The 27,562-nt window shown below is 39.3% G+C and overlaps 1 protein-coding gene across 1 annotated transcript in view; it reads left to right on the forward strand.

The window, feature by feature from the left end:
- Positions 1-27,562, forward strand: part of SYT9 (synaptotagmin 9) — a 238,614-nt gene that overhangs the window by 158,528 nt on the left and 52,524 nt on the right. The window contains exons 4-6 of the mRNA XM_049780289.1: positions 9,527-9,647; positions 11,131-11,302; positions 13,978-14,107. Of these exons, the coding sequence (XP_049636246.1) occupies positions 9,527-9,647; positions 11,131-11,302; positions 13,978-14,107 (423 nt within the window). The remainder of the gene's footprint in view (positions 1-9,526; positions 9,648-11,130; positions 11,303-13,977; positions 14,108-27,562) is intronic.

A 27,562-nucleotide genomic window follows, 5' to 3' on the forward strand; every position in this document is an offset into this window, starting at 1 on the left:
CCAAGTTTGATTCTCAGAACCTTATAATTCTGAGAGTACCTAGCCACATAGTCCCTGGAAATCACCATCTATGTCCCAAAGAAAACAGAGCAAAAATTAAAAGTACAGTAAAAATATTTTGGGGCCAGTGATTCAGCTTAGTGCTTTAGCACTTGCCTTTCATATGTAAGAATCTAGATTTGATGCCTGATATACAAGAATGAAAAAAAAAGAAAATAAACAATATAACTATTCATAAAATCTCTCTGGGGAAAAATTATTCAAACATATCAAACAAAATAAAATAAATAGTATATGTGGTTGGGCATGGTGTACATTTCAAAAGATCAATGAGCAAAGAAATTAAAACATTTGAACCATCATTTAAGTGTTTGTTATTGGGTTGGAGTGATAGCACAGTGGTAGGGTGTTTGCCTTGCATGCAATCGACCCAGGAAAAATCCAGGTTCAATCCCCCACCATTCCATATGATCCCAGAGCCTGCCAGAAGTGACTTCTGAGCATAGAACCAGGAGTAACCCCTGAGTGTTGCCAGGTGTGATGCAAAAACAAACAAAAAAATAAATGTTTGTTATCAACTTGGCTTTGAAACATAACATAATACCAAGAAATCCTATTTTAGGTGCCACACTCAGCATTATAAGAGCTACTCCTGTGCTCAGGAGTGCCCGCTTAAGAAACAAACCCTGTTTTATATATAGTAAAATTATAGAAGGAAGATGATTCTTATATAAATAACAAGTTTAATATTACAGACAATAATTTTATGGAAAATATTACCATTAGAGATTATGCATTTTTAAATGATTTGAGCACAAACGAGTAGAACAGAATAAGATGGAAAGAAAAATTATTTATATTTTTCCCTTCCCAGGAAATCCTGAGTCAGTAACTGTTAGAATTTCCTTGGTGTAGAGGTGAAGGTAGAGGACTGAGTTTAGTTTCACACTTATCTTGAGTACTTAAGTAGCTGAGCCATCTTTTGGGCTTCTGGATTAATATTTTAATAGTTAATACCATAAGATCTCCCTATTTCCTGAATGCAAGTCAACAAAACTAGAAGACAAAAAATATAATCCCAAAAGCCGTATCAATAGTACAGTGGGGTAGGGTGTTTGCCTTGCACACAGCTGACTTGAGTTTGACCTTCATCATTCCACATGGTTCCCGGAGCTATTTCCTGAGTGATTCCTGAGCCTGGAGCCAGGAATAAGCCCTGAAGGCCATCACTTGTGGCCCCAAAACCATATATATATATATATATATATATATATATATATGGTTTCAGAGAGATAGTACAGCAGGTAGGATACTTGCCTTGTACATGGCTGACCTTGGTTCTATTCCTAACAAGGCAGGTAGTTCTCTGAGAACAGCTAGGCGTGACCTCTCAATACAGAGCCAGGAATAAGCGCTGGGTACCATCAGACTTCAAAACAAATAATAAATGAATAAATATACAGGTTTTTATCACATGTGTATAGTCATGGAACCATATTATACAAATGTAGCATCAAATGGTAAATGGATCAACAAACTGGCATATTTATACAGTAGTAGCCTACTAAATTGGCAACTGGGACAAATATTTTGAGAAAATTCTTGAATAAATATCAAATACTTGGACTAAATGAAGCCAGGTATGAAAGAGAAGATAATAAATGGTTTTCTTTATAAGACATCTTGGAAAAATATGAAATGTAGTAATTAAGAGATCAGTTTATATAAGGGACTAGAAATAGGAGAGGGAGAATTGACTATAAAGGAGCCCTAAGAAACCTTTAATATATCATTAACAGGACCTCTTTAACATAATGAAATGACCCTCTTTTACAGGGACTAAATTTTCATTGCCCTGACATATACTCTGTCTCAGATTGATTTAACCACTAAAGACTTCCTTTTATTAGTGTTATTATGACATATCTTTTTATTCTTCTAATCCACTTAATATATATTTAAAGTATATTCTATAAGCAGCATACAATCGAGTCTGGTTTTTTTGTTTTGTTTTTTGTTTTTCGGGCCACACCCATTTGATGCTCAGGGGTTACTCCTGGCTAAGCACTCGGGACCATATGGGACGCCGGGGATGGAATCGCGGTCCTTCCTTGGCTAACGCTTGCAAGGCAGATACCTTACCTCTAACGCCACCTCTCCGGCCCCAAGATTTTTGTTTTGTTTTGTTTTGGGGTCACTCCCGACCTTGCTCAGGGGTTACTCTGACTCTATGCTCAGAAATCGCTCCTGGGGACCATACAGGATGCCGGGATTCAAACCACCGACCTTCTACATGAAAGGCAAACGCCTTACCTCCATGCTATCTCTCCAGCCCCCGAGTTTCTTTTTATTAAATCAAATTTTACTTTTTACATGTATACTTAGATCATCTACTTTTAATGCAATTATTAAATTGGGTTTAAGTTTACCATTTCTCCACTTATATTCTATTATAACCTATTTGTTTCTTCTGATCATAGTCTCTTTTAAATTATTTGTCTGCCTTCTCTTGGATTAATTTAATATCGTAAGCTTCCACTTTATCTATATTAACTTATTAGCTTTAATTTCTTGTTCTAGTAATTTCTTTTTGGTTTTATAGCATACATTTTTACTATCAGAGCCTAGTTTAAAGTCATAGTATACTACTTTTATTATGAATAATACAAAAGCCTTATAGTGATTCTAGTTTCATATCATTTCAGTGATTTGTTTTAATAAAATATAATTTTTCTGTCTATATATAGAACTTTCAGTTTTAAAGAGAAATCTCTCAGTTGTCCTGCTTGGGTTATAGATTCATCACAGTGGAGAGGGGCATGATTATTTTTTTGTTGTTGTTGTTTTGTTTTGTTTATGGACCACACTTGGTGATGCTCAGGGGTTACTTCTGGCTATGTGCTCAGAATTCGCTCCTGGCTTGAGGGACCATATGGGATGGCGGGAAATCAAACCGCAGTCTGTCCTAGCTAGCTAGCACGGGCAAAGCAGACACCTTACCACTTGTGCCACTGCTCTGTCCCCAAGGGGCATGATTATTTTTGTCAGTCTGAATTTCTGCAGAAAACTTTCTAGAATTTCATAAAATTTAGATGTTGCTCACTGGAAGAACTCAAGAAAAAGGAATACAAAAGTTCACCTGTTAGGCCAAATCTCTAGTTAATAGATGTTCAGGCAAACAGATCACAGAAAAAATGTACAGGTTAGCAGGTAAAGAAGTCACACACAGTAGCTAAATTCCCAATATGTCTTGCTAACAATATTGAACTTAGCCACACAAGCAGGAACAAATGACGCATTTCTTTGACATTTTCCTTTTGCCTTGTACCCTCTAGGGCACTCACTGCCAGTGACACTTCTGCATGTCTGATTCCTGTCAAACTGAAATCCATCCTTTCATAGTTGACTTTTATCAAGCTTCTGGAAAAATGTTATAACAGTCCAAACACTTTTCTGTAGGGCAGAATTTTTTTACCTTAGAACTATTGATATTTTGGAACAGATAATACTTTTTAATGCGGATTTGCTCCATACATTATTGGATGCTTAGTAGTTTGCCTTTGTTTACTAGATGTTAGTAATATATCTTTCTTTCTTGTGGAATTTAAAAATTCCTCTATATTCTTCCAATGTCCCCTAGGAAGCAAAGAGGAACCATGAATCTAAAGGAATGATTAAAAATATCATTATATTGTTTCTTACACTCAAATCACCATCAAGGAAGTAACAGGATAAGTATTCAGTATCATGAACTCCTGTTCCATTTTCCAGTAAACTTCTCTTAAAGAATTTTGTTCCATTTCTCAGTCAACGCTTCTCTCAAATAATTGTGTCTGTTTGCCAGAGATATAGCACAGTGGTAGGGCATTTACCTTGCACATAGCCAACCCATGATGGACGTAGGTTCGATTTCTGGCATCCCATATGGTCCCCCAAGCCTGCCAGGAGTAATTTCTGAGCACAGAGCCAGGAGTAACCCCTGAGCACCACCAGGTGTGGCCCCACCCACCCAACAAAAAAAAATAAAAATAATTTTGTCTGTTTGAGTTCACAACAATATAAATTGCTCCAAGCATCCACAAAAAGGCAACAATCACTAACCACAATATATAAGAAAGAATAAATAGATAGATAGATTGATGGATTCTTTTTGTTTGTTTGTTTTATTTTTTTTATTATTTTTTTGTGTGGTTTTTGGGTCACACCCGGCAGTGCTCAGGGGTTATTCCTGGCTCCAGGCTCAGAAATTGCTTCTGGCAGGCGGAGGGGACAATATGGGGCCCCAGGATTCAAACAGATGACCTCCTGCATGAAAGGCAAATGCCTTACCTCCATGCTATCTCTCTGGCCCCAGATTGATGGATTCTTAAAAAGAAAATTATTAATGATTATTCATACTCTGTGAAAAGAAGTGATATAAGTGTTATGTTTTATTTTTAAATTTATAACCAGCAAACTGCAGTGAAGCTGGAGTGATAACAGCAGAGAGAGGCTTTGCCTTACGTGCAGTTGATCCAGGTTCAATCCCCAACATCCCATATGGTTCCACAAGCACAGCAAGGAGTGATCCCTAGGCACAAAGCTTGGAATAACTTCGGAGCACTGCCAGATGTGTCCCCATCCCCAAAAAGCTGCGATGAAATCTTACTTCACACATATGAGAATGGTTTAAAGAATTTTTATTTTAAATCTTGCCTTTTGACACCATGTTGATGTAGTCAGAGGTGTGATATTAAGTGAAATATGTCAGATAAAGAAAGACAAATTTCAGGTGATCTCACTCAGATGAAATAAAAAGGAACTAAGTGAAAAGGACAAAATTAAACCTTGGATTTGGATTGCAGAATTGAAATAGCCAGAGAGAAAGAGATAGGGAACATCCAGGAGGTCCAGTAGATGGAGATAGAAAGATTTCTATATTTTGGTAGTAGACATGGCACGATGACAATTTACTTTTGGAGAGTTCTGAAAAATCACTCCTAAAACCAATACACAATGTATGTACCAACCAACTACTATAAGTATTTGTGAATAAAGTTTATAATAGAAAAATAAATGTACTTAGCACAAAAGAACCTGTCAAGGGGCCATTGTGATAGTGCAGCCGTAGGGCATTTGCCTTGCTCGCAGCTGACCCAGGACAGGCCTCAGTTCGATCCCTAGAGTACCATATGTTCCCCCAAACCAGGAGTGATTTCTGAGCACATAGCTACGAGTAACTCCTGAATGTCATCAGGTGTAGCCCAAATAACAATAAAAGAACCTGTCATGTGACAATTGTATTCCCTGACCTTGACAGCAGGACCTGGCTTTATTAAGGCACTTCTCAGACCTACAGTGTATATGTGGAGAGGCCTTTAGGAAGAATGCATAGTAATGAAGCAATGTTATATAGTTTAAAAGTCTGGTATTTGGAGGGATGCCTTCCATCCTGAACATTTTTTATGGGGACTCGACTTAGACCTCATGTGATCAGACATTGACTACCCAACCCCAAATCCTGGATCCCAACCTTAGAGCTGGCACAGTTCCCTGCAGCAGCACCAGGAATCAAATTCCCCCTGGGGAAGTCTCTAATACCACTCTTGACACCAACTTGTGCCAGGGTAGGTTCATACTACATCCTAATGATGAGGAAACAGCAACAACTTGATTATAAGGGCAGATTGCCCTACCACATCACCTAACGGTGAGTTGAAACCAGAAGACACTCCATCCTAGGTTCTGTGCAAAAACCAAGATCACTAATTACAGAAAATTGACTACAACAACTGCCACTTAGCAAAACTTTTCCTGGAACCATAATTAAAGACTAGTCTAGACTTTGTCCTAGGATCTATGCAAAAATCAAGATCTCTAATTACAGAAGGCTGACTTTGACAATCGCGACTGAGCAGAACATTTCCTGGCACCATAAAGAAAGACCTTGGAAGTTGACAATAAGCATGTCGAGAGTCTAAAGTTGGTCTCACGTCAATTTGCTTCAAGAGTGGAGAAATCCTGTATCTCTTAGGCCAAGGAAATATTCCTTTTTAATTTCCCCAATACTTACTATTCCTATGCAAAAACAAACAAACACACACACAAAAGAAACTCACCCCCATTTTCTTTCTTTCTTTTTCTATTTTTCTTCTTGGTTTTTGGGCCACACCCATTTGACGCTCAGAGTTACTCCTGACTACGTGCTCAGAAATCGCTCCTGGCTTGGGGGGACCATATGGGACGCCGGGGGATCGAACCTCAGTCTGTCCTACGCTAGCGCTTGTAAGGCAGACACCTTACCTGTAGCGCCACCTCTCCGGCCCCTCTATTTTTCTTCTTTTAAATTTGTATTTTTAGCTTCTAGACAGGGGCTTCTGCCCACTTTCTTTTGTTTTGTTTGTTTGTTTGTTTGTTTTAACAGAACCATAGAACATGAACCATCTTGTTCTGCCTCATAATTCTATATCTTCTTACAAATTGAGGGGGGAAAATGTGGATGATACCAGGGACAAAGCAATATTATGAGCATTGAGTGGACATAAAAAATGATCAGAGCTAAATACCCAACCCAAAGTCAACGACAATGAAATTAAGAGATCCAAACTACAACAAGCCATACACAAAAGGGACCTGTTACACTAGCTGTCCGGGGGGCTGAAGGAAAGGTATAGGATGCACAGCGGGAACAGTGGCGGAGGGAGGTCAACACTGGTGGTGGGAACTGCCCTGATTCACTGTCACTATGTACTTTAAATATAACTGTGAAAGGCTTGTAATTCACATTGAACTCAATAAAAAGTATTTTTTAAGAGTCTGGTATTTGGAATTGGGAATGTATCTCATTGATAGAGCAATTGCCTTGCATTTGTGCAAGCCTAGATTTGATCTCTGGCCACATACAGTTCCCTGAGTACCACTGGAAATGACTCCCATGTACCAAGCTAGAAGTAGCCCCTGAGCACAGCTGGATGTGGCCCACAAATGAAGAACAAATTAAAGTTTGAATAGATATTTTTCATCATTTATAAAGTCTTAGTGATGTTTGTCTTAAAAGCTCTTTGCAATAAGACTAAACATTTTCTTTTTGATAACTATTTCAATTTCCCAAGATTTTCTGTGTAAGTCCAAATGTGAACTTTAACCTTAGTTCACATTCTGAATATATTAGCAAGTCTGAAATTTAATCTTTTTCTTTTAACTCCTGAGCAAACAACCAACTACTATCAGTATTTGTGAATGAAATTTATGATGGGAAAATAGTATACTTAACATAAAAGAACCTGTCATATGACAATTTTGTTTTCTGTCCTCGAGAGCAGGGCCTGGGCCTCATTAAGGCACTTCTCAGACCTACAGAGTGTATGTGGGGAGGACCTCAGGAAAAATGCAAAGTGATGAAGCAAGATGTTATGATCCTGTTTGCTTTGTCAAAGCAAAATTTTCTAGCATAATGAGAAGTAGTAAGTCTGAGGGAAAAATAAGTGTCCGTGTTTTCTGCTGAAAAACAAGAGCAAAGGATAGGCAAACATAATGTGGAAGGTGCAGGATAGCTTTTTCAGGACAGTTATTGCTTCTTTCTCTCTACCACCAGCAGGAAGCAGAGTAAAAACAGACATTGCTCTTAAAGACTGTCCTAGCCACAGAAAGCAATCCAGCCCTTCCCTTGTGGTACACCCTTCAGCTGCAGAAATCCCATCTCTTTAGTGCTCCCCAGCCCAGCTGTTGGGGTCTCTTGAGGTAAGGGCTCAGAAGAAGCTAGAAGAGCCAGGTTTTTGAAGTGAGGTCATTTATTTCTATAAGGCAAGCCACGCACAACAACACAGAGCAATCCATCTGCCTTTGCCACCAAACAGATTCCCTTCGTCTCATCTCCTGCGAAGCGGTCAAGGCAAGGAGGGGTTGGGTGAGGTGACCTTCCAGAACTGAATCTGTGCTTCTAAAAATAGAAGCAGCCTTGGAGATTCAAGAAGGGGAAGTGAGGCTGTGCTTGTGGAGGGCAAAAACCTGACTCCCCAGAGCACTGTCAGTACAAAACTGTATTAATTAGACTCAGGACATGAGCACCCAGCTCAATAAGCTCAGGTAGCTTAGAAATTGAAACTAAATGAACTGGCTTTCCTCCACCCCTTTCTTTCTGGTTACATTCTCCTTGGGCTGAAAACAGAGAAAAGAAATTCATGTCTTCTGTCCTATTTAAATGACTGAGCTCTGCCTGAGGAGGCATTGGAGGAGATGGGTCTCCTTAAACCCACCAAGAAAATGACAGAGCTGTGACCAAGTGAGAGTCCCTGAGGGAAGCAAAGGGTACCCCACTTCCTACATTGGCCCCTGAAAGAATTGTCCAAAGTTGGGCAGGTCCAGGTAAGATTCTATTGTGACAAGCTTTATGAATGTGCATATGTGGGGTATGTGCAGAATGTGGGGTAACAAAGGGTTAGGATAAAAGAAATAAAGGCAAACTGAACAGATACAGGCACCTGATGTCTGGAGAAATCAGTGCCACTGTGGAAGACCACAGAAGCAAGGTTCCTGTGACTGATCTAGAATTGTTCTTCCTCTCATGAGAGACATCCCTTGTGATGAGCCCCTTATAAAGATGCTTTTTTAGATATATTAAGGTCCTCACATATATAAAATTTTATCTAGAATAGATGATAATAGTTAGACAACTGACCAAAGAATGTTGTCCTTCTGATTTCTGATTCTATGCAATAAATATTGGACATGCAGAACAGTTGGGACGCTCAATCTACAAGGCTGTACTCCTTGGCCCCACACTTTTTTTCTTATTTTTTGTCTAATGTTTCTTAACCTGTGCAGTGACTCTGCTTCACAACATGAACTATATTCATTTGGGCTGGTCCCCAGCAAAGAGATATTTTTCTGGCTCCAGCAGAATCTTGTCCAGAGATACATAGGGTAGGTACTCTGGGCTTCAAGGGATCCTGCTTTGGACTGTAGGGATTTGTGCTATACTCTGGCAGGTTTGGAGGGGTGAGAGTGGATAGATTAGCAAGGGTAACACTGAAAATGTGTAGATCTGTGGAGATAGGTGCATATGGATGGTGATTATCTGAAGAAAGTTTGGCAAGGCCTGTGGACCTTTGTGAGGCTTGTGAACAAAACTGAGGCCGCCTTGAGAGACCTTCTGGGAGCTGTTTGAGAATCTGATTTGGCCCTCATGAAATTCTGTGCAGAACATCTTGACTATTGGTGAAATTTCTTGGTACTGCAGAGCACTTCTTTATGTAGTTTTGTCCTAGGAGTTTGGCATGGATTATAAAAATGTCGATAGAGCAACAGGGACTCCATAGGGGTGTGTTAAGGAAGTGACAACTTCTGCTCTGGGGGATACATTCTTAGATATGGTGCAGCTGTTCAGTTCAGCAAGAGACTGGATGGAGAAGCAGAGCTTTGGGGAAAGAGGGGGCGTTATAGGTGTAGGAGCTTATGTTTGAAGGGGGAAAGATATCAGAATCTCAGTACTAGTGCTATTTCTCTCCCAGGCCCTTAAGTAATGTGTCAGTTTGTGCTTTCTCAACAGGACAATGTGGATCTGGGAGAGCTGATGTTTTCCCTCTGCTATCTTCCCACTGCTGGCAGGCTGACCATTACCATTATAAAAGCAAGGAATTTAAAGGCAATGGATATAACAGGAGCCTCAGGTAAGTAATTCTCCAATTAAGCTCACTCACATGGTTTGAACACTGCACCTTGTGAAGTTTCCAGTAGAATGATAAAAGTACATGAACTCTATAGCCAATGAATGAGCTGTGTGTAGTCCTTGTCCTTAACCTAATACCTGTGTGAGACCCTAGACAAATTCATTATACACTCAAGTAAGTTTCAGTTTCCCTATCTGCAACTGACTCATTGGTTGTTGTAAAATTAAATGGGTTAATACATATAAAGCCATTAGCACTATGTCTGGCATATAGTAAATGCAACATCATGTTAGTTGTTGCTGTTAATATGATTATTATTCTCTCAAGTCTGCTCCTTCGACAGAATTGTCAACTAATCTTATAGTTTGTACGTGCTCATATAAGCTTATTTAATCAGGTCTTTCCTTAGAATATATATAAAAAAACATCTTGGGCTTATTGAAAATTAAGGGAAAACCATTATAATAATAAAAGGCCCATAACTGGATGAAGAAGTTGTGTTTGTCTTATTTGTTTTCTTCGTTTTTAGTGTCCAAGTACATAACACTTAATTCTAAACCTTAACTCAAAAGATACCCTGATATGTAGATTCCCTATACAATCCATATGTGCCCTCTTTAGGGTCTCTCCAGCTATGGGCACATAACACTCAATTCACTGGCTTTTGGTCACTGATATTTAAGATCATCTGATACCATATATTGTGTTTCTGTATTCTATTGTCTTGCTTAGCAGTAAAAAAAAAAAAAAAAAAAGTGCTCCCTTCTGAGCCCAAACTCCTCCTGAACAGCTTAGAAGGGTCAGAGCACCACAGGCTTATGCTGGTGGATGAGCAAGCTCCCACTGAGCAGAAGGAGAGGGGGGTAGAATCAAGAAGGCCCCACCTGAAGCAGATTTATCACCTGTCACCCTGTCTCAGCATGGCGCCTCTAACAAGTCTGCGGCCTTTCTCTCCCTGATGTAGCAAGCTGTTCTCTTTTACAACCCAATTGTAGGCAACTGTGAGGGCTTGAAGACCTTGTGCTTAAGGAAATTCATCCCCAGAATTCCATTCTGTACACTAAGAATTTATGTTGTCCATTTTCTAAGGTTGTTGATTTTCAAGAAGAGACCCCTTAAGTAAAGGAATAGAAACCCATTTCCTCAAACCTTGGAAAAGCTTTTGCATTTCTTCCTGTCTCAGCCAATAGGTCTTACATTCTAGCTGGAACGTTTTGTGATTTAGTAACAGATGTTTTCATACTATTTTTAAATTCCACATATTTTGAGGAGATGATGCCCTGTTCTCTATTCTTGAATGAATGACTTAATTATCTTCACTCTAGTCACTGCCCAGGCATCAGATTAATTAAAATCCTCAAACTCCAGTCCACAGGCAGGGAATGGAGTTCTACATATCCATTCCTGCAATTCCACAGTGACAAAACGGCTGGCCTAAATCCACATTTATCCTCACAGTACCCCTGTCTGTCGTGGTTTACAGATCCCTACGTGAAAGTCTCACTGATGTGTGATGGCAGACGGCTAAAGAAGAGGAAAACATCCACCAAGAGGAATACACTGAATCCTGTTTACAATGAAGCCATAGTCTTTGATGTCCCTCCCGAGAACATCGACCAAATCCACTTGTCCATAGCGGTCATGGACTACGACCGGTGAGATGCCTGGAGCACTTTCTCCCAGCAGATCTGCTGTGCCCTGGCAAGGAGGGCAGAAGGGGAGGGTGGCCATTAATTCTTAGCTAGTGTCCTCTGGCCACAGGAAATGAGTCAAATGAACAGTGCAGGGAAGCGTACTGATAAGAGTTCCCCTTTCCAAATCATTTTGTGAATCAGATTACCATAGTGCCTCTCAGTTCTCCCTTTCTTATTATTTTCTTCTCTATCACCTCACTGCCACTCATCCCTCTGCTCTCTATCCTAGCAAATGCCCTAGTTTGGTAAACTATGGCCCCCACAGATCTTAATCTCTCAGATAATCCTGTCTGAACTTTATAGGAAAGATTCTACTCATAACAGCAGAATGCTTAGCATATCCATACCATCAACATTTCTGAATACATAACCTCATTCCTCCCTTTTCCCCAATGTATTTAATAAAAATCATTTCCATCCACTTAAGTCTGAAAGCAAACAGAAACATTCTCTTGAAACTGCTAGAATCAGTATGGATGAGAGGGTACATTAAAATGTATAAGATGCTCAACTTTCTAATTAATAAGCACAGAAGAGATATTTATAGCCTGCATTGTAACCAATTGTGTATTTAAAGGACAGATTTGAAAAACAGTCATTTTAATATGCAAAGGAAGTACCAACAGGGAATTATACATGTTAAGCCAGTCATTAGACTGAAATGCAAAGTCTCTTTATAATTGGAAACCTCCCACGTGGTCTGGTCACAATTATTTAAAAAAATTATTCTGACTTCTAATATAATCTTACAAATATTATTTATAGCTAATGTTTTTTTCTGTAAACCTGTGAAATTTCAGTAAGGCAGCTAAGGTGCCCTGAACACTATTTCCAGCTGGTACTGGGTAAAAGTATAGTCATGTTTCAAACCAGGGAATACATGGATGGGCTCAGCTGCCCATGTGTATGACAATCTACCTGAAATTAGGCTTTATCTTCCCCCCTCTGGATAACTCAGAACACCATTAGTATCAGTCTATAGGAAAGGACATTGTCCACCAATCATGGAAGGACAGGCCAGCATGTTTTTTAAGCCATTGCCAAATTTTCCACATCAACAAATCTGATTATGTGAGCTCTGCCTCAATTTAATTCTCAGTTAACTCATGAATCCAGGCTGAAAATTTTCATGGCAAAATTCATGGGGTTTCTGCATAACACTGATTTTCATGAGCATAGAAGCAAATATTTTGCATATGACTTTTCTCCCTTATCTTCTCTTTTTGCCCTGCACACAAATAGGAAAGTATGCTGTCATCTGTACATAAATCAGAAATGAAGAGAGGAAATCTTGGAGCTTTAATCCTAAAGATTAAAAAAAAAGAAAGAAAGAAAGAAAGAAAGGACCATATCCTCTTAGTTATTGCAAAGAATATCTAACCAAAAATGGCTAAAGAGAAAAAAAAATGTTGGCCCAAATCAGGCACTTACCCAGAGAATGTTCTAGAGATATTCTTAGTCCTGAAGTAAAAAAAAAAAAAAAAGAAAGAAAGAAAGCTAAGTATCTTTCTAAAGAAGGAAAATCAAGTTGGGTCAAAGAAGAAAAGCTGGGCTTGTCAGGAAAAGGGGAAGAATATGAGAAAACTTGTCCTTTAAAGAGACAGAAAGTGAGAAGATCCAGGAGCTCTCTTTTTTTAGTGACCTCAAAACTGTGACTGGCAGACTAGAGCTCAGAACTATAGATGCCAGGACTAGAGTGCTTAAGGGCAAGTAGACTGGCTTTGCACACAAAAGACCTGGATTCTATACCTTCATAACACCACATGATCCCCAAGTATTATCAAGAATGACCTTTGAGCACTGAGTCAGGGGTAGCCCAAGAAATAAAACAACGAAGATCCATTCATTTTTTTTTTCTATACTTGATTGCCTTTTGCAGGAATCTGTGCTGTCACTATTTCAGGAAACTCCTTTCAACATTGCCTTTTTGCATTACATGGACATGGAGACAGACCTAGAGCTCAACCTAGTTTCAGAGCCAGAGGTAATTTGTCTCCCATGCATCAGGGAGTTCTTTGCTTGGGAACAGTCTGAAAACATCTTAAACGTGTTGAGGTATTAAAGCATATATGTGTTGAGGTATTGAGTGATGACCAGACTCTTCTCTGTGTCACTGAGATGATATGAGATTCTCAGCTGCTAAGCCTGGACTGTAGGCATGGAATAAAAATAGTCATCTCTTTTCTAATTCATCTGCTACTTCAGTTGAATAGATGGTGCTACTAAAAAAAATTTTAAATAGGGCCAAAGAGTTAGCATGGAGGTAGGGTATTTGCCTTGCATGCAGAAGGATGGTGGTTTGAATCCCGGCATCCCATGTGGTCCCCCGAGTCTGCCAGGGGTGATTTCTGAGTGTACAGCCAGGAGTAAACCATGAGTGCTGCTGGGTGTGACCCAAAAACCAAAAAAAATTTTTTAAATAATATCTTTATTTAAGTACCATGATTATGAACATACTGGGTTTCAGTCATAAAAAGACCACCCCCCTTCACCAGTGCAACATTCCCACCACCAATGCCCGCCATATCCCTCCTACCCCACCCCCTGCAAGACTGGCATTCTACTTCTCTCACTTATTAACATTGTCATGATTACCAAAATTTTAAGAAAAAAACTATCGTGGGTCATTTTCACAGTGTAGGTCACAATGAGATCATCGGCGTGTGTCAAGTAGGCAACGAAGCTGAACGACTGGGCAGAGACCACTGGAATGAAATGTTGTCATATCCTCGGAAGCCCATAGCACACTGGCATTCCCTCATGGAGGTAAGACCCTATAGATAATAAATGGTTTATGTGAAATTCAAGAGCCACCCAAAATGTGAGTTTATCAAGATTGATGTTCGTAGACAGATTTTTCTGATTGCATGTCCTGGGGCTGTTGACAATTGTGTTTAACCTGATATTGAATCTATGCTCCCCAAAAGCATGGTAGACTTTGAACATTGATCAAGATTCATACCACTTTTGGGGCCAGAGAGGTAGCGCAGCGGTAGAGCATTTGCCTTATATGCGGCTAACCTAGGACAGACTGCATTTCTAACCCCTGGTATCCCATATGGTCTCCCAAGCAGGAGCAATCGATTTCTGACTGCATATCCAGGAGTAATTCCTGAATGTCACCCAGTGTGGCCCAAAAACAAACAAACAAAAAAAAGAATTATACCACTTTTGATTGTCTTGTTAAGAGGTCAAGAGTCTCTGATTTTGTATAATGGCTTTGTCTTGACATTAGGGAATCTGCAGAATCTGTCTGACTGTATAGTTTCAAGTCATCATATTTCTGGTCCCAGAAAGAACTCAAGACTGAGTGAAAGAGGAAAGTTAGATCCTAGTTTAGCTCTAGCATTAACTCATGATTCTGGGCAAGTTGATTCAACATTTTATATGTATATATGTATGTACATTATGTCTAATTGCCAAACCACAGAAAACTAACATATTTCTTTCTTACAAAAAATATACAGAAGAAGGTAATCTAGGGTGCTATAGTGACTCCAGGATCAATAAGACCTTAATTAACTTCAATCTTCCTACTCCATTGTCACAGTATGCCTTTGTTTTTAAGCCACCTCAATGCACACTACGGCTGTCAAGTGTCAACCATTGATATTTTCCAAGCTACAGACAAGTGAAATGAGTAAGAGTCAAAACATGTACCTTTAAAAAGCATTTTCTTTAGTGTGTCATATAAGCCATCTGATACATTTACTTAGTCACAGAACTTAGTCACATGAATGTGTATAAGAAGTATGTATTAAAAAAAAAAGATGTATTCCTTTTTTTAGTTGAAAGTGTGCTCAGCTAAAAGACAGAGTTATCTTTGTAAAGAAGCAAGTACCTGGAGGCAACAGACCATCGTTCTGCCTTTCTCACTCTCATTCATTCACTTACTCCCATTGTTTATTTCTTATTTATCTCTCCTATTTATCTTTGCTCATTGACTCATACTAATGTTTACTAACTCAGTCTCTCAAAAATAAATTTTCTGGCTCAAGATATAGTTCAATGGGTAAGGTGCTTACTTTCAACTGTAGCCAACCTAGATTTGATTCCTAACAACAAATACACTCAGAGTAATCACTGAGTGTAGAACTAATAAATCCTAAGCACAGAAGAAAGGATGGAGACCAACACACACATTCACACAATGAATTCCATCACTAAGTAACATTTAATAAGATCAATGACCATATAAAATATAGAAAAACTTTATTTTTGTTTGTGTTAGCCACACTTGGCAGTGCTCAGGGGCTACTTCTGACTCTGCACTCAGAAATCATTCCTGACAATAATAGGAGAAATTTATGAAATGCTGGGGATCATACCCTGGTTGGCCACATACTAAGCAAACGCCCTACTCGCTATGCTATCGCTCTGGTCCCTAAAGCATATAAAATTTAGTTGAAAATTAAAAAAAAACTCTTTCTTGAAGATTTTTTAGATTATGAGAGAAAAATGATGGTTTATAAATCATTCATAAGGTGCATAATCATAGGCATTAGCCATTATATTAAGAGCTTCAGACACATAGTAAATCATGGACCAGAGTGATAGCACAGCAACTAGGGTGTTTGCTTTGCACACAGTCAACCTAGGACCAACCTAGGTTCGATCCCTGGCATCTCATATAGTCCCTGGAGCCTACCAGAGACATTTTTTGAGTGCAGAGTCACCCCTGAGCACTACTGAGTGTGGCCAAAGAAGAAAAAAGAAAAGAAAAGAAATAGTAGATGGAAGTGTGTTCTACTTGAGAGTATTCCTACAGCATTCTCCATTCTTGTTCTTAGAGCAGGAAGAATCCTAGGGATGGGGACACCAGGGAGCATGGGCTCCAGGCAAAGTCCTTCTTCTTATGATCCCTGCTAGATATAACAAGAAACCAAGGCCAACAAGGTTATTCCTTTCCATGCCCCTCATATTTTGGTGGGCCTATGCAAACAACAATTGCTACTCTAACACCGTTTTTATGTTTTTACTGTGCTCCTTTGACTCTAATCCTTAAAAAAAAAAAAAAACCACTTAAAATTTGAGGTTAACTTAAGCTAATATGCATGTACATGGAAATGTAAAAAATACTATGCCTCTAATGTTTAAGGAGTTACATAAGTTTTATGGCTTTAGATTGCCTTGTGTGCCATTAAGAAATATTATAATGTGTTACAATCTGGGGACTTGAGGGACAAAGTAATTGTACATGGATTCTGTTTTATTTATCTTAATGTTCTTTGGCTGAAAGTTCAAAGTTAAGATATCAGCAAGGGGACTTCTTCTGAGAATTATGTTATGGATGATTGTCCTTCCACTGTAACTTTACCTTGTCCTCTTTCTTTGCATCTTTGTTCTCATAATTAAAAATAAAAAAATTTTAAAAAATAAAAAAAAAGAAACCAAAGCCAAAAAAAACCAAAAACAAAAACAAAAACAAAATAAATTACCTAGTGTGAGCTCCACTGAGATTGGATAGCCAAGTGAGTATATTTGAAATAAATATGCAGGACAGCTGTGGAGACACTAGGGAGCCTCACAAACAGACCTGGAAACAAAGGGATTATATTATTTTGCTGTACATGGTGCAGGCAGACAATCTGATTGTAAATTTCACCTCCAAGTGTCCCCAGTACACTCTCCAACAAGCTTCGGGGTCCCCTAACTTGCATATATCTAGACAAACTACCTAGTTCACTACCTCTAGTTCATGGAACCCAAAATTTTCTTTCCTGAAATCAAAATTATTCCTTAAGGGAATCTGCTTGGTTCTGTGAACCCTTGAAAAGAACCAGAGGAACTGAAGATGACTGCTCTGCATCCCACAACAGTTTCTTCTAGAACTCCTTTTAGAGTTCAAAACACAGTGGTCCTCAAACTTTTTAAACAGGGGGCTAGTTCACTGTCCCTCAGACCGCTGGAGGGCTGGAATATAGTAAAAACAAAAACTATGAACAAATTCCTATACACACTGCTTATGTCTTATTTTGAAGTGAAGAAACAAGATGGGAACAGACACAATATGTGGCCCACGGACCATAGTTTGAGGAGCACTGGATACTATGGGCTCATTAAATTATCTGAACCTGTCACTATATGACAAAGCAATTATAATATGACTTTTATATCCTAAAAATGGGTGACAGATAGTACATGGGTTAAGGCGTTTGCCTTAGATGTAGCTGACCTGGGTTCTGTCCCTGGCATCCTATACAATTCCCAGAACAAGGCCAGGAGCGATTCCCAAGCACTGCCAGGTATGATCCAAAAACACATTTTTAAAATAGTTGCTGCTGACTTCAATTCTTATTTGTAATCTGAAGTATCAAAGTATACTAAAACTCAGGACACCAGAAGGATTAGGGGGTGATATGAGGCTAAGAAATAACCCATATTTTGTGCTCATGAAACTCTTACTCAAGGACTTTAATAAAGTAATCATAGGCATCACATGCTCAGTATGCAATGAAAAGTGTAAAAAGCTCTGCATGCTTTTGTCCCCTGGGAGATATTGCTTAAAAATCCCTGAACGGTTGGCTTTTTTCCAATCTTTGTTTGACAGTTATGTAAGTGAGAAATAAATGTTTGTAGGGTTTGTGCTGAGTCTTGGGAGCCATTTGTTATAGCAGCTACAATGACTTCAACTAATACAATGATTGTCACTCAACTGTTGCAGCAGAAATAAGGAATAAAAATGCTTGTATTTTATTTGTTAAAAAGGAATTATCCCTGCCAAATTGCTTTTTGTCTCTGAGAAGTACATAGTTGGCCAGGAATACAAATGCATCTTAAGAGAAAAAGTGATACTTTCCCCTTTATATGTGCAAGTAGCAGAATTGGGGAAGCAGTGCAAGGTGGTATAGTCAGAAAACAGTATAGAGAATTTTCAATACATTCAGAATTGAGCTGAGCATATACCCAGAAATTTCACATTTAAAAATTTTTATATGATAATATCATGATTTATCAAGTTTTCATAATACAATTGTTTCAGGCAGACAGTGTTCCAACACTAATCCACCAACAGTGTGATCAACAATCCCACGGTTGAGTATCTACTCTTTGGACAGAAAAACATTCATTTACACTGGTGAAGGGGGGGTGTTCTGTTTATGACTGAAACCCAACTACAGTCATGCTTGTAATCATGGTGCTTGAATAAAGATTTTATATATATTAAAAAAATAAAAACATTCATTCAAAAGGACAAATCCAAATCATTATTCTTGAAGTACTTGATACAATAACTATGATAAAAAATCAACCTAGATATCCTATGATAGAGTGGGTCATAAAGATATGGTATGTATACACATTAAAATACTATGCAGCTTTATGGCTAAAATCATGCAATTCATTGCAATATGGATGGATGCAATATGGATATTAAATGAAATAAACCAAAAGAAGAATAAGCACAGAATGGTATCACTTATATATGTGGTATTTAAAATAATTGGATGATGGTATCAGAACAGTAATACAATGGGTACATTTGACTTGCATGTGGCCAACCCCAGTTTAATTCCTGATATGTATATGGTTCCCTGAGGGCACCAAGAGTGATCTTTGAGTGCAGAACCAGGAATAACCCCTGAACATCACCGTGTGTGGCCCCCAAACAAATAAATAATAGAATACTTAGATGAGGGAATGCAATGGTTTATAGGGGAGACGCTTAGATTTCCCTTGGTCCCAGAGTATAAAGAGAAGAAAAAAAAAAAAAAACTGAGGTGAGAACAGAAAGGCAAAAGGGAAGCAATGGGAAATAAGGGTCAAAGTCATTCAAGTACTGGTGGTATAAAGGAGCTAAATATTCAAACCACAGTCCACAGCACTGAAATAACAAGATCCAAATCTTAAAGTTGGGGGACAGGGCCTTGATGGGAACCTGAGGAAATTGGTGAAGGAAAGTTGACACTGTTGGTGGAATCAGTGCTGGAACACTATATAATTTAACTATGAATAACTGGTGGGTGAATGTCAACAACAGATCATTTGTCTTGCATGTGTGAGACCCTAGTTCAGACTCCAGCTCCACACACACACACACACACACACACACACACACACACACACACACACACACACACACACACTACCAAAAAACCCAACATGGCTTTCTGCTCAAAAGCAGCTATTTTCTTTCTGAATTGAATCTATTTCTTTGCCTCTCTCCCAAGAATGGTTGTGAGAATAAAACAGTCTAATACATGTGATACACTATGACTGGCACATGTGAAATGCTCAGTAAAAATCTATTAGAATCTGGTTATGTGTTTCCCACTTTTTCGGGGACTCAGTATATGCTCATGTCATAAAAACATCACAAAAGGCAACATCATACAGAATATCTGCCATGGAAGATAAAAGGAAGAGTGGAAATTCCAATTGTAGAGCCTCAGCTCCCAGGCCTGAAGGAAGTTGAATGTCAGAAGAGAGGAACCTGGAGTTTGGGGATAATGAGTGGGTTCCTGGCTCCCTTTCTTAACAACTGATGTAGCAGCTGGTCCTTCCTGGGAGTCAGGAATTGAAGCAGTCAAAGGATACCAGCCATGGGGGAGGCACCTAATGGTCTGTAGCAGAGCCACAATTCCACCTGTCACCTTGACAGCTGCTCTCTAATAATCTCTGGGATTGACAGAGGTTGAAAGCAACCTATGTCTTAGTGAGACCCCAAGACTGTCAGGAGTCCACACCAGTAGTGGCCTTAGCTAACTGCAATGACAGTGATTCTGCCTTCCCTTTTTGTTCTGAACCTATCTTAATGGTAGCCATTTCGAATAGTCTGTGTGTGTGTCTGTGTGTGTGTGTGTCTGTTTCTCCCTCTCTATTTCTGTCTGTCTGTCTGTCTCTCTCTCTCTCTTAGTTAGTTGCTACACTTCTCTGCCTTCTCTACTCGTGTTGTCTCAGGAGTCCAGCAACTTCTTTTATCAACTACTCCATTTCTTGTTCCTCCTCTTCTGACTTTCTCATCTCAGTGGTTAATTGCAGAAGCAATGTGACAACATTCCTCAGCTAACCATACCTCACTATCTTCCTCATTCAGCTTTTCTTCTCTCTCTAGCTTTCTCCTTTTCTGGGAGCTCTCCTTACTGTCTTGGAGAACTCTGTTCTATTGTGAAACAGAACAAAATCTCCTTCCCTACAAATGCTGAAATAACCACATATTTAAATGCTCAAGGACTTACTATCTTGCCCCAAACCAAGATCTCATTCCACCCTGGACTTTCAAACTTATCACCAGGCCTGTAGCTTCTTTCAGGCCAGACACGACTGATTAGTGTGGGGGCAAAGACAGTAGTATTGGTAGGGCACTTATAATACATTCAAATGACCCAGGCTAGATCCCTGCACTGCCTATGGTCCTCTGAGCACCACCAGGAATGATCCCTGAGAATCAAAAGTAAAAACTATATGCTTCTACCTGCTTACACACCTTTCCCTTAGTTATCCATCACTTCTGACTGATGGAAGGGGTCATTTGTGATTTGTTCTACTGGACATACTTGTGTGTATTGAAGTTTTTTAATTTATTTAATTTATTTTATTTTGTAATCTCTGTTTTAAAACAAAACTCTGCAATTACATATTATTTCTCTTGGTGTGTGCATGTACTTGTTTATATATGTGCATAAGCAAGTGTGTCTGAATGAATAGGAGACAGAAAGAGAAGAGAGAGAATATGAAGTGTCTGGGAGTTTGGAAATGGAAATATGGCTGTGGCAGAAGCTGCTCCTAGCTGGGGGCTGAACAACCAAGTTAGAACTGAACACTGAGCCCTGCAGAGATCTGGCAGCTTGTTTGGGGCTGCATCCAATACCCCTTGACCTTGCCAGAGTGGTAGCAGATGGAATCCTCAGGACAAATGAGTTCAAAATCCACTTCCCTCTCAAGGATTCTGGCCAGCTTCAGTGCACACTCAAAGGTCAGCCAATATTGTTTCCTTACTTTCTGTGATGTCAAGGGTTTTGGACTGGAGATGGTACCATTCCCTCCCCCCATTTCAAAGTTGGATTCCTTTGACTTAAAGACCGGATCATCTCTTCCATGGGGCCTTGGGAGATGGCCAGACTCTTATGGTTCCCTCACCACAGCCCTACCTACCTTCCTTACCACAGAAAGATGATGTTGGCTACATCCCAGAACTTTACCCTCTTCTGATTATATGTAGTGACTGACATTATGAGCCCTGAGAGAACAGTAGAAACTGTCAGAATTTCTTTGTCTTCTTGAGTGCTGCTACATGTTAACTCCTTGGCTTGGTTTGATCCAAAGACCAGACACAGATACCATTTACTTGAACCAAATGTTACTTTTACAAAGGAGATCAAATCTATAGCATCCAGTTGTAATATATGCTGTAGATCAGCAATAGTATCCTTATCACAGCAAAGGTCTAATTCAATTGCTGATCAAGTGCCAATCAATTGAGAGACTATGTGACAGATCAAGGAGCTTTACTGGCAAAAAACTGTTCTCAAAGGCACTGTTTTCCTGCAGTCACAAGAGATTTTTGTAAGAGAAAGAGAGTGTGAACCATGTTTTTAGAAAAGGTAGGTTGTCAACTTGACCAGTGGGTGCCAGAATAAATAACAAATTCTCTCACAGACTAGTCCCCTGAGGCACACTCCATTTTAGCAAGTTAAAACAAAGGATTAGGATTTGGGGAGAAGATAGCCTTATCTTTAGGCTTTGGGGAAAGGGTAAATAAAGAACACTTTGCCTAAGCAAGTTTTGTTTCTGATATTGAATTTAGCTCAATCTTTTTGGGTTAGTTTCCTCCTGATCAACAAATGTGCAGGATTTTTGACCTACATGCACTACCCCAAGAGGGTAAACTTCCTCCTTTAAATGTAGCCTTTTTTTTTGGGGGGGGGGGGGTGCTGGAGAGATAGCATGGAGGTAGGGCATTCGCCTTGCCTATAGAAGGATGGTGGTTCAAATCCTGGCATCCCATATGGTCCCTGAGCCTGCCAGGAGCGATTTCTGAGCATAGAGCCAGGAGTAACCCCTGAGCACTACCAGGTGTGACCCAAACAAACAAACAAACAACAAAAAATGTAGCCTTTTTATGTGTATTTGCATAAGACTTAATATAGAACTGTCTACTAGTCTGCTGGAACCATTTTATTGAGCCTAGGGCCCCAGCAACTCAAGGCTACATAACTGGGAACCATTTCTCCCTGGCTTGAACAGAGTCCTCAGCTATTGCCTTCAGCCTTTAGCAGAATGTAAAATGAGAGCCATGGAACTAAAACAATGATGAATAACCAGACTTAATTGGAGATTAACTAAAAGGACCTTTAACCACATCTAGATATTAAAGTAAACAGAGAGCCCCTTGGTCATGAACTTGAGGAAACCAAAAAATCAAGATGTGATATGTAAAGGAGTTACCCTGGCCTATTCCACCCTGCTTCTCCTCTCAATCAAGACTTAAGATAACAAAGCCCATACTTAAAATGGCTTAGATTCCAACTTGAGCCATTTGAAGGCTAGACACATGGGGAAATTAAGGAAGAACAAAGATTCTACTAAAATTTTAGATAAATATCATCAGAGTTGAGATGTGAAGGGGATCTGGCCACAACATCTGTCACCCCATTGATTTATAGGGTTTATTTGGCTAATCTGGCTAGCTAGGTGGTAACTGTTTTCTCCTTCATGGTTCCAGTGGTGTGCCCCTCCAGAAACTGTAATCTCTATATATTTAGGGGCTTTTATAAATAAAACCCCTAAATAAAGATGATATAGTATATGAGTAGCTGCATTCCAAAGATAGAACCTCCAGACAAGGTCTCAAGACCATCAGAGTTCAATGTCCTTGACATTGCCCTGCCAGTGAGCCATTATCTGCACAAAAGCCCCAGAGACATTGCCCTGCCAGTGAGCCATTATTTGCACAAAAGCCCTAGATGAAGGAAGGTTTCTTGAAAATGGCATATATATAGATATAGTCAGCTTCCTCAGGCAACACTCTTGTGTGCTATCATCCTGGAGTTTCCCAAGCATTTCAAGTCAGAATGCCTCATTTCCTTACTTTATGGGACTCTTTGTTTTCTTTATCCTCTGTACCATTTCCTAAATAATGCTGTTTACTTCAGTTACATTTATGTTATCCTAAAATTTGTTTCTGTGAAAATTGACAATAAGCCTAGGGCCCAAGTGCATACTGGTGCTGACTTTTCTGCTGCAAATAGTATATCCTCAACTCACCCTGAATATCATGGTTCTCCCAAAATTTGGATGGTAGAGACGAGCTCTCATGACACATAGATCAGGTAGGTCTCAAGTGCAGCATGATGGCCAGGTTGATAGACTTCAAAATTTAAATGTACATGCCCTGCAGGAACTCATATAGACTTTTATCAGTCCCAAACTGTTACTACACAAACCCCACTGACATTGCTGTCCATCCATCATTAAAGTTTACCTGATTGAGGTTTTGAAGGTTCATATACTCCCAGGAAAATGTATTTATTGCCTGGTTGGACTAGTTATCTACTCTTGGTTTAATTCACAGAAGACCAGGAGTTATAGAAATGTAACCCAGTTCCAATTCTAATGAATATTTTGTAGTGGACTTCCTACAAGGGCCTGACAGGACAGGGAAATTGGCAAATTGAGCACAGCAGTTTCTCAGAAAATTTTGAAAAGAGAGCAAGACAAAGGCTTTGTTACTCTGGTCAAATAGTTATTTATAATATATTTAGGAAACAACACCATGAACTCTCGTCCCCATCATTTGTGGTGAAGTAAGGCTGGGGCCAGGCCACATGCTTTGCCTACTAAAGCTATATATATAACTTGAGAACTGGGTAAATGAGCTAGGTACAATAAGTCTAATATGAGTTAAGGATTTGGGTTACAATGGGGTAAATAGTTGGTATGTATCATTATGCCCCAGGCATAAGCAACAATGTTTTAGTGTCTCAGGAAACAAAACATTTCTCTGCTAGAAAAAAACAAGAAACATGTAAATCCTATTAACATAGTGCAAGAAAATGTAAATTTATCTAAAATGACTATCCTCCTGTAAGGAAAGAGAAAAAAGGAAAAATAAATTTGATCTTGCTAAGTAATATTTCTTAGGGTTTTCCCCCAGGTTATTTCAATCACTTAAGGATGAATATTCAGTTCAGAAAAGCCACGATTCTCTATTTTTCTTCTTCCTAAAGGTCTCCTCTCTCTTAGGTATAGGGAAGTACTAATATTTTGAGTCAAGGAGTGTCTGTGTCCTTCTATCTTACTAGGTACATGTGCTTTTGCTTGTCTTGGACTCTCAAACATTCTCCTTACTACCTGTAATGTTTAGCTTAGATGCTGACCAGGCACCAGTTCCACCTGACTTTCCAATTTTAGCTCTGGCAGTACCTCCCATTGGATGTCTGACCTAGGACATCTTTGTAATCCATATTATAGGTTCACTCCCCTATAAATATCCCCTTTCCAATTTCCCTCTTCCTCCCAAAATTCTCACAACAGATACTGTCTCCCTTTTACATTTTCCAAGCATTTGAGGACACAAGAAATTTGGTGACTTTGTGCATTAACATTACACTGTTCATGCCAGAGTTACCCATTTCTGTCTTTCTTTTCTTCCTTTTTCCTTCTTTTAGAAAAAGTAGTTTTATTTTGGGGCTGAAGCGATAGCACAGTGGTAGGGTGTTTGCCTTGCACGCGGCTGACCCAGGATGGACCCTGGTTTGATCCTCGATGTCCCGTATTGTCCCCCAAACCAGAAGTGATTTCTCAGCGTCGCCAGGAGTAACCCCTGAGAGTCACTGGGTGTAGTCCAAAAGTAAAAAAAGGGTTTATTTAAAATAAATTTATAAAGGTGTGGAGGAAGAGAAAGAGAAAAATACATGTTTAAGAGAGTATATGGGGGAGGCCAAAGTGATGGCACAGTAGTTGGGCATTTGCCTTGCAAGTGGCTGGTTTACTAGAGAAAGGTGATAAAGCCAATCAAGAGAGAAAATGCCATCCAAAGGAAATCAGATTGACTAAAATAAGAGTGTGAAATATTCTAGATTTCCCTTCCATTTGTCATCCAAAAGGCAAGGAAAATCTGAGTAGAAAGAGACAAGAAAGCGTCTTATACAAAGCTTGTCTAACTAACACAAGCTGTAGAGCAGGCTTCAAAAAGGAAGTGGAGGTCTAAGAGAGTGAGAGTAATATGACAGTTGATAGTAGTTTTTCAGAAAGAATGCGTATTTGTGAGGGGGTAGAAGGAATGGTCATGTGTAGTTAAGGAACATACAATTGACATACTCACATGTCCAGAAAATGGCAGAGAAATCTTATCAGGGGGTTTCTTTAATGATAATGAGAAGAAAGGTAGTTGTAGGTATAGGAAAGTTCCACTGTACTGTCACTGCTGAGCAGCATGACCTACCAATAGAATGGTACCCTTCATCAAGTCAAAAGAATATATAAGGTACTTCTCCTAAAGAGGACTTTTCATATCTTCTAAATTAAAATCTTCAGGCCAATCTATTTTAGCTTTATGTTGGGGGGTGGGGCAGAAGAAGACAGAGAGAAGGAGGTGAAAGGGAGGTCTTCCAAGATGTTCTTAAGAGACTCAGGGGCCCCATTGCTGATTCTCTTTCAACTGGTCTTGAGGTTCAAAGCGAGGGTATAAGGGTGCAGTGCTGCTCTGGCCTACAGTGCCAGGTATTGCCCATATTACCCCCAAAAGAATTTGATAAGTCAACAGGGCCATACCCAATGTTGCTCAAGAGCATCTAAGGTTGCTTGTGGTGTTGCTCAGAGGCTATCTGATGCCAGGGAAAGAACCCAGGCCAGATGTATGCTAGGCATGGACCTTAATCCCTATACTATATACCGACTCTTGTTTTTAAACAAAAGAGAAGGGGAAAAGGTACAAACATTCATTGAGCTTTTATTATTTGAATGCTTAGTGATCCGTAGAGAAGCCATGGAGATGTGCATATTGGGTGAATTTTCTTTTGGGACATTAAGGGCATTCTATTTTGGGGTGCACACCCTGTGGCACTCAGAGATTACTCCCGTCTCTGCTCTCAGAAATCACTCCTGCCAGGCTCAGAGGACCATATGGGATGCCAGGTCTGTCCTGGGTCAGCCACGTGCAAGGAAAACACCCTATCACTGTGCTATCTCTCCAGTCAAGTGCATTCTTAATCTGTTGGCTGGAGTTAGTATAATCACACCGAGGAGTAGTATAATCACACTGAGGAGTGAAGATAATTCATTGGAGTGGAGAGCATGCTCATGAAGAAAAGTTGTGTATAGAGGAATTGACCTTGGTGCAGAAGGGTAGACAGGGTCCATAGCTAAGATATTGAGGTTTATAACTAGTACTTTCAGGCAAGTTTTAAAAGCTATAGAGAGGAAGTGGGGCCTTGGTCTTCTAGTAGCAGTTAATGACCACAAATCCAACCTCTAAAAAAGAAATCAAGAACAGGGAAGGTAACAGGCCATGTTCCTCATGTTAGAGCAGTAGTGGAGATCTTTGTAGTAAACTTTTAGGATTGAAGTAGAATCTATATAGGATCCCATCTTTGCACATCAAATAAAAAACTGATGATAGAGGTAAAGGACATAGGGATTTGATTTAAGATACAAGACAGAGTGCAGAAAATTAAGAGACAATTGAAATGTCCAGAAATGACATTCATATAATTCTGTGCTTACCAGCTCTGATCATGAAGTTCAGAAGAACTAGTTCTAATTGGTTATGGGTACATGCACAATAAAATAGATCTTTGACCTTGATTTCACTTATATGTTTTATAAAACTGAAATGCATAATGACTCTTAAGCCTCATAGCTATGGGAATTGAAACTAATATTATATGTAAAATGTGTGCCTAAAATACCAATTCCCAGTACTGTCCAATCATTCTACAGTAACTTTTATGAATATTTTGTGACTTAGCTCATCCCATAAAAATTCTTTTCCCAAACCAAGCAGTCATCACTTTTCCCAAGAGAACCCACATCCATGTCTTAGATATGTGCTTTTGACTTAATAAATCCTTTTGCTTTCATTGTATATGTAATCTCATCCCATCAAAAATAAATTTTCTCGACGAAGATAAGAACTAAGTACATGAATTGAAATCATTTTTCTTTCTCCTGTGACCTGAAAAAGTAAAATCTTTCCACTCTTGGTGTCCCTAAGTTCTTAGATTCAAGGTTCTGGGGACTAGCTCCAAGTCTATGCAGATCCAAGATTTGAGTACAGCT

The sequence above is a fragment of the Suncus etruscus genome, chromosome 9 (genome assembly GCF_024139225.1).
Source record: "Suncus etruscus isolate mSunEtr1 chromosome 9, mSunEtr1.pri.cur, whole genome shotgun sequence".
NCBI classification, from domain to species: domain Eukaryota; kingdom Metazoa; phylum Chordata; class Mammalia; order Eulipotyphla; family Soricidae; genus Suncus; species Suncus etruscus.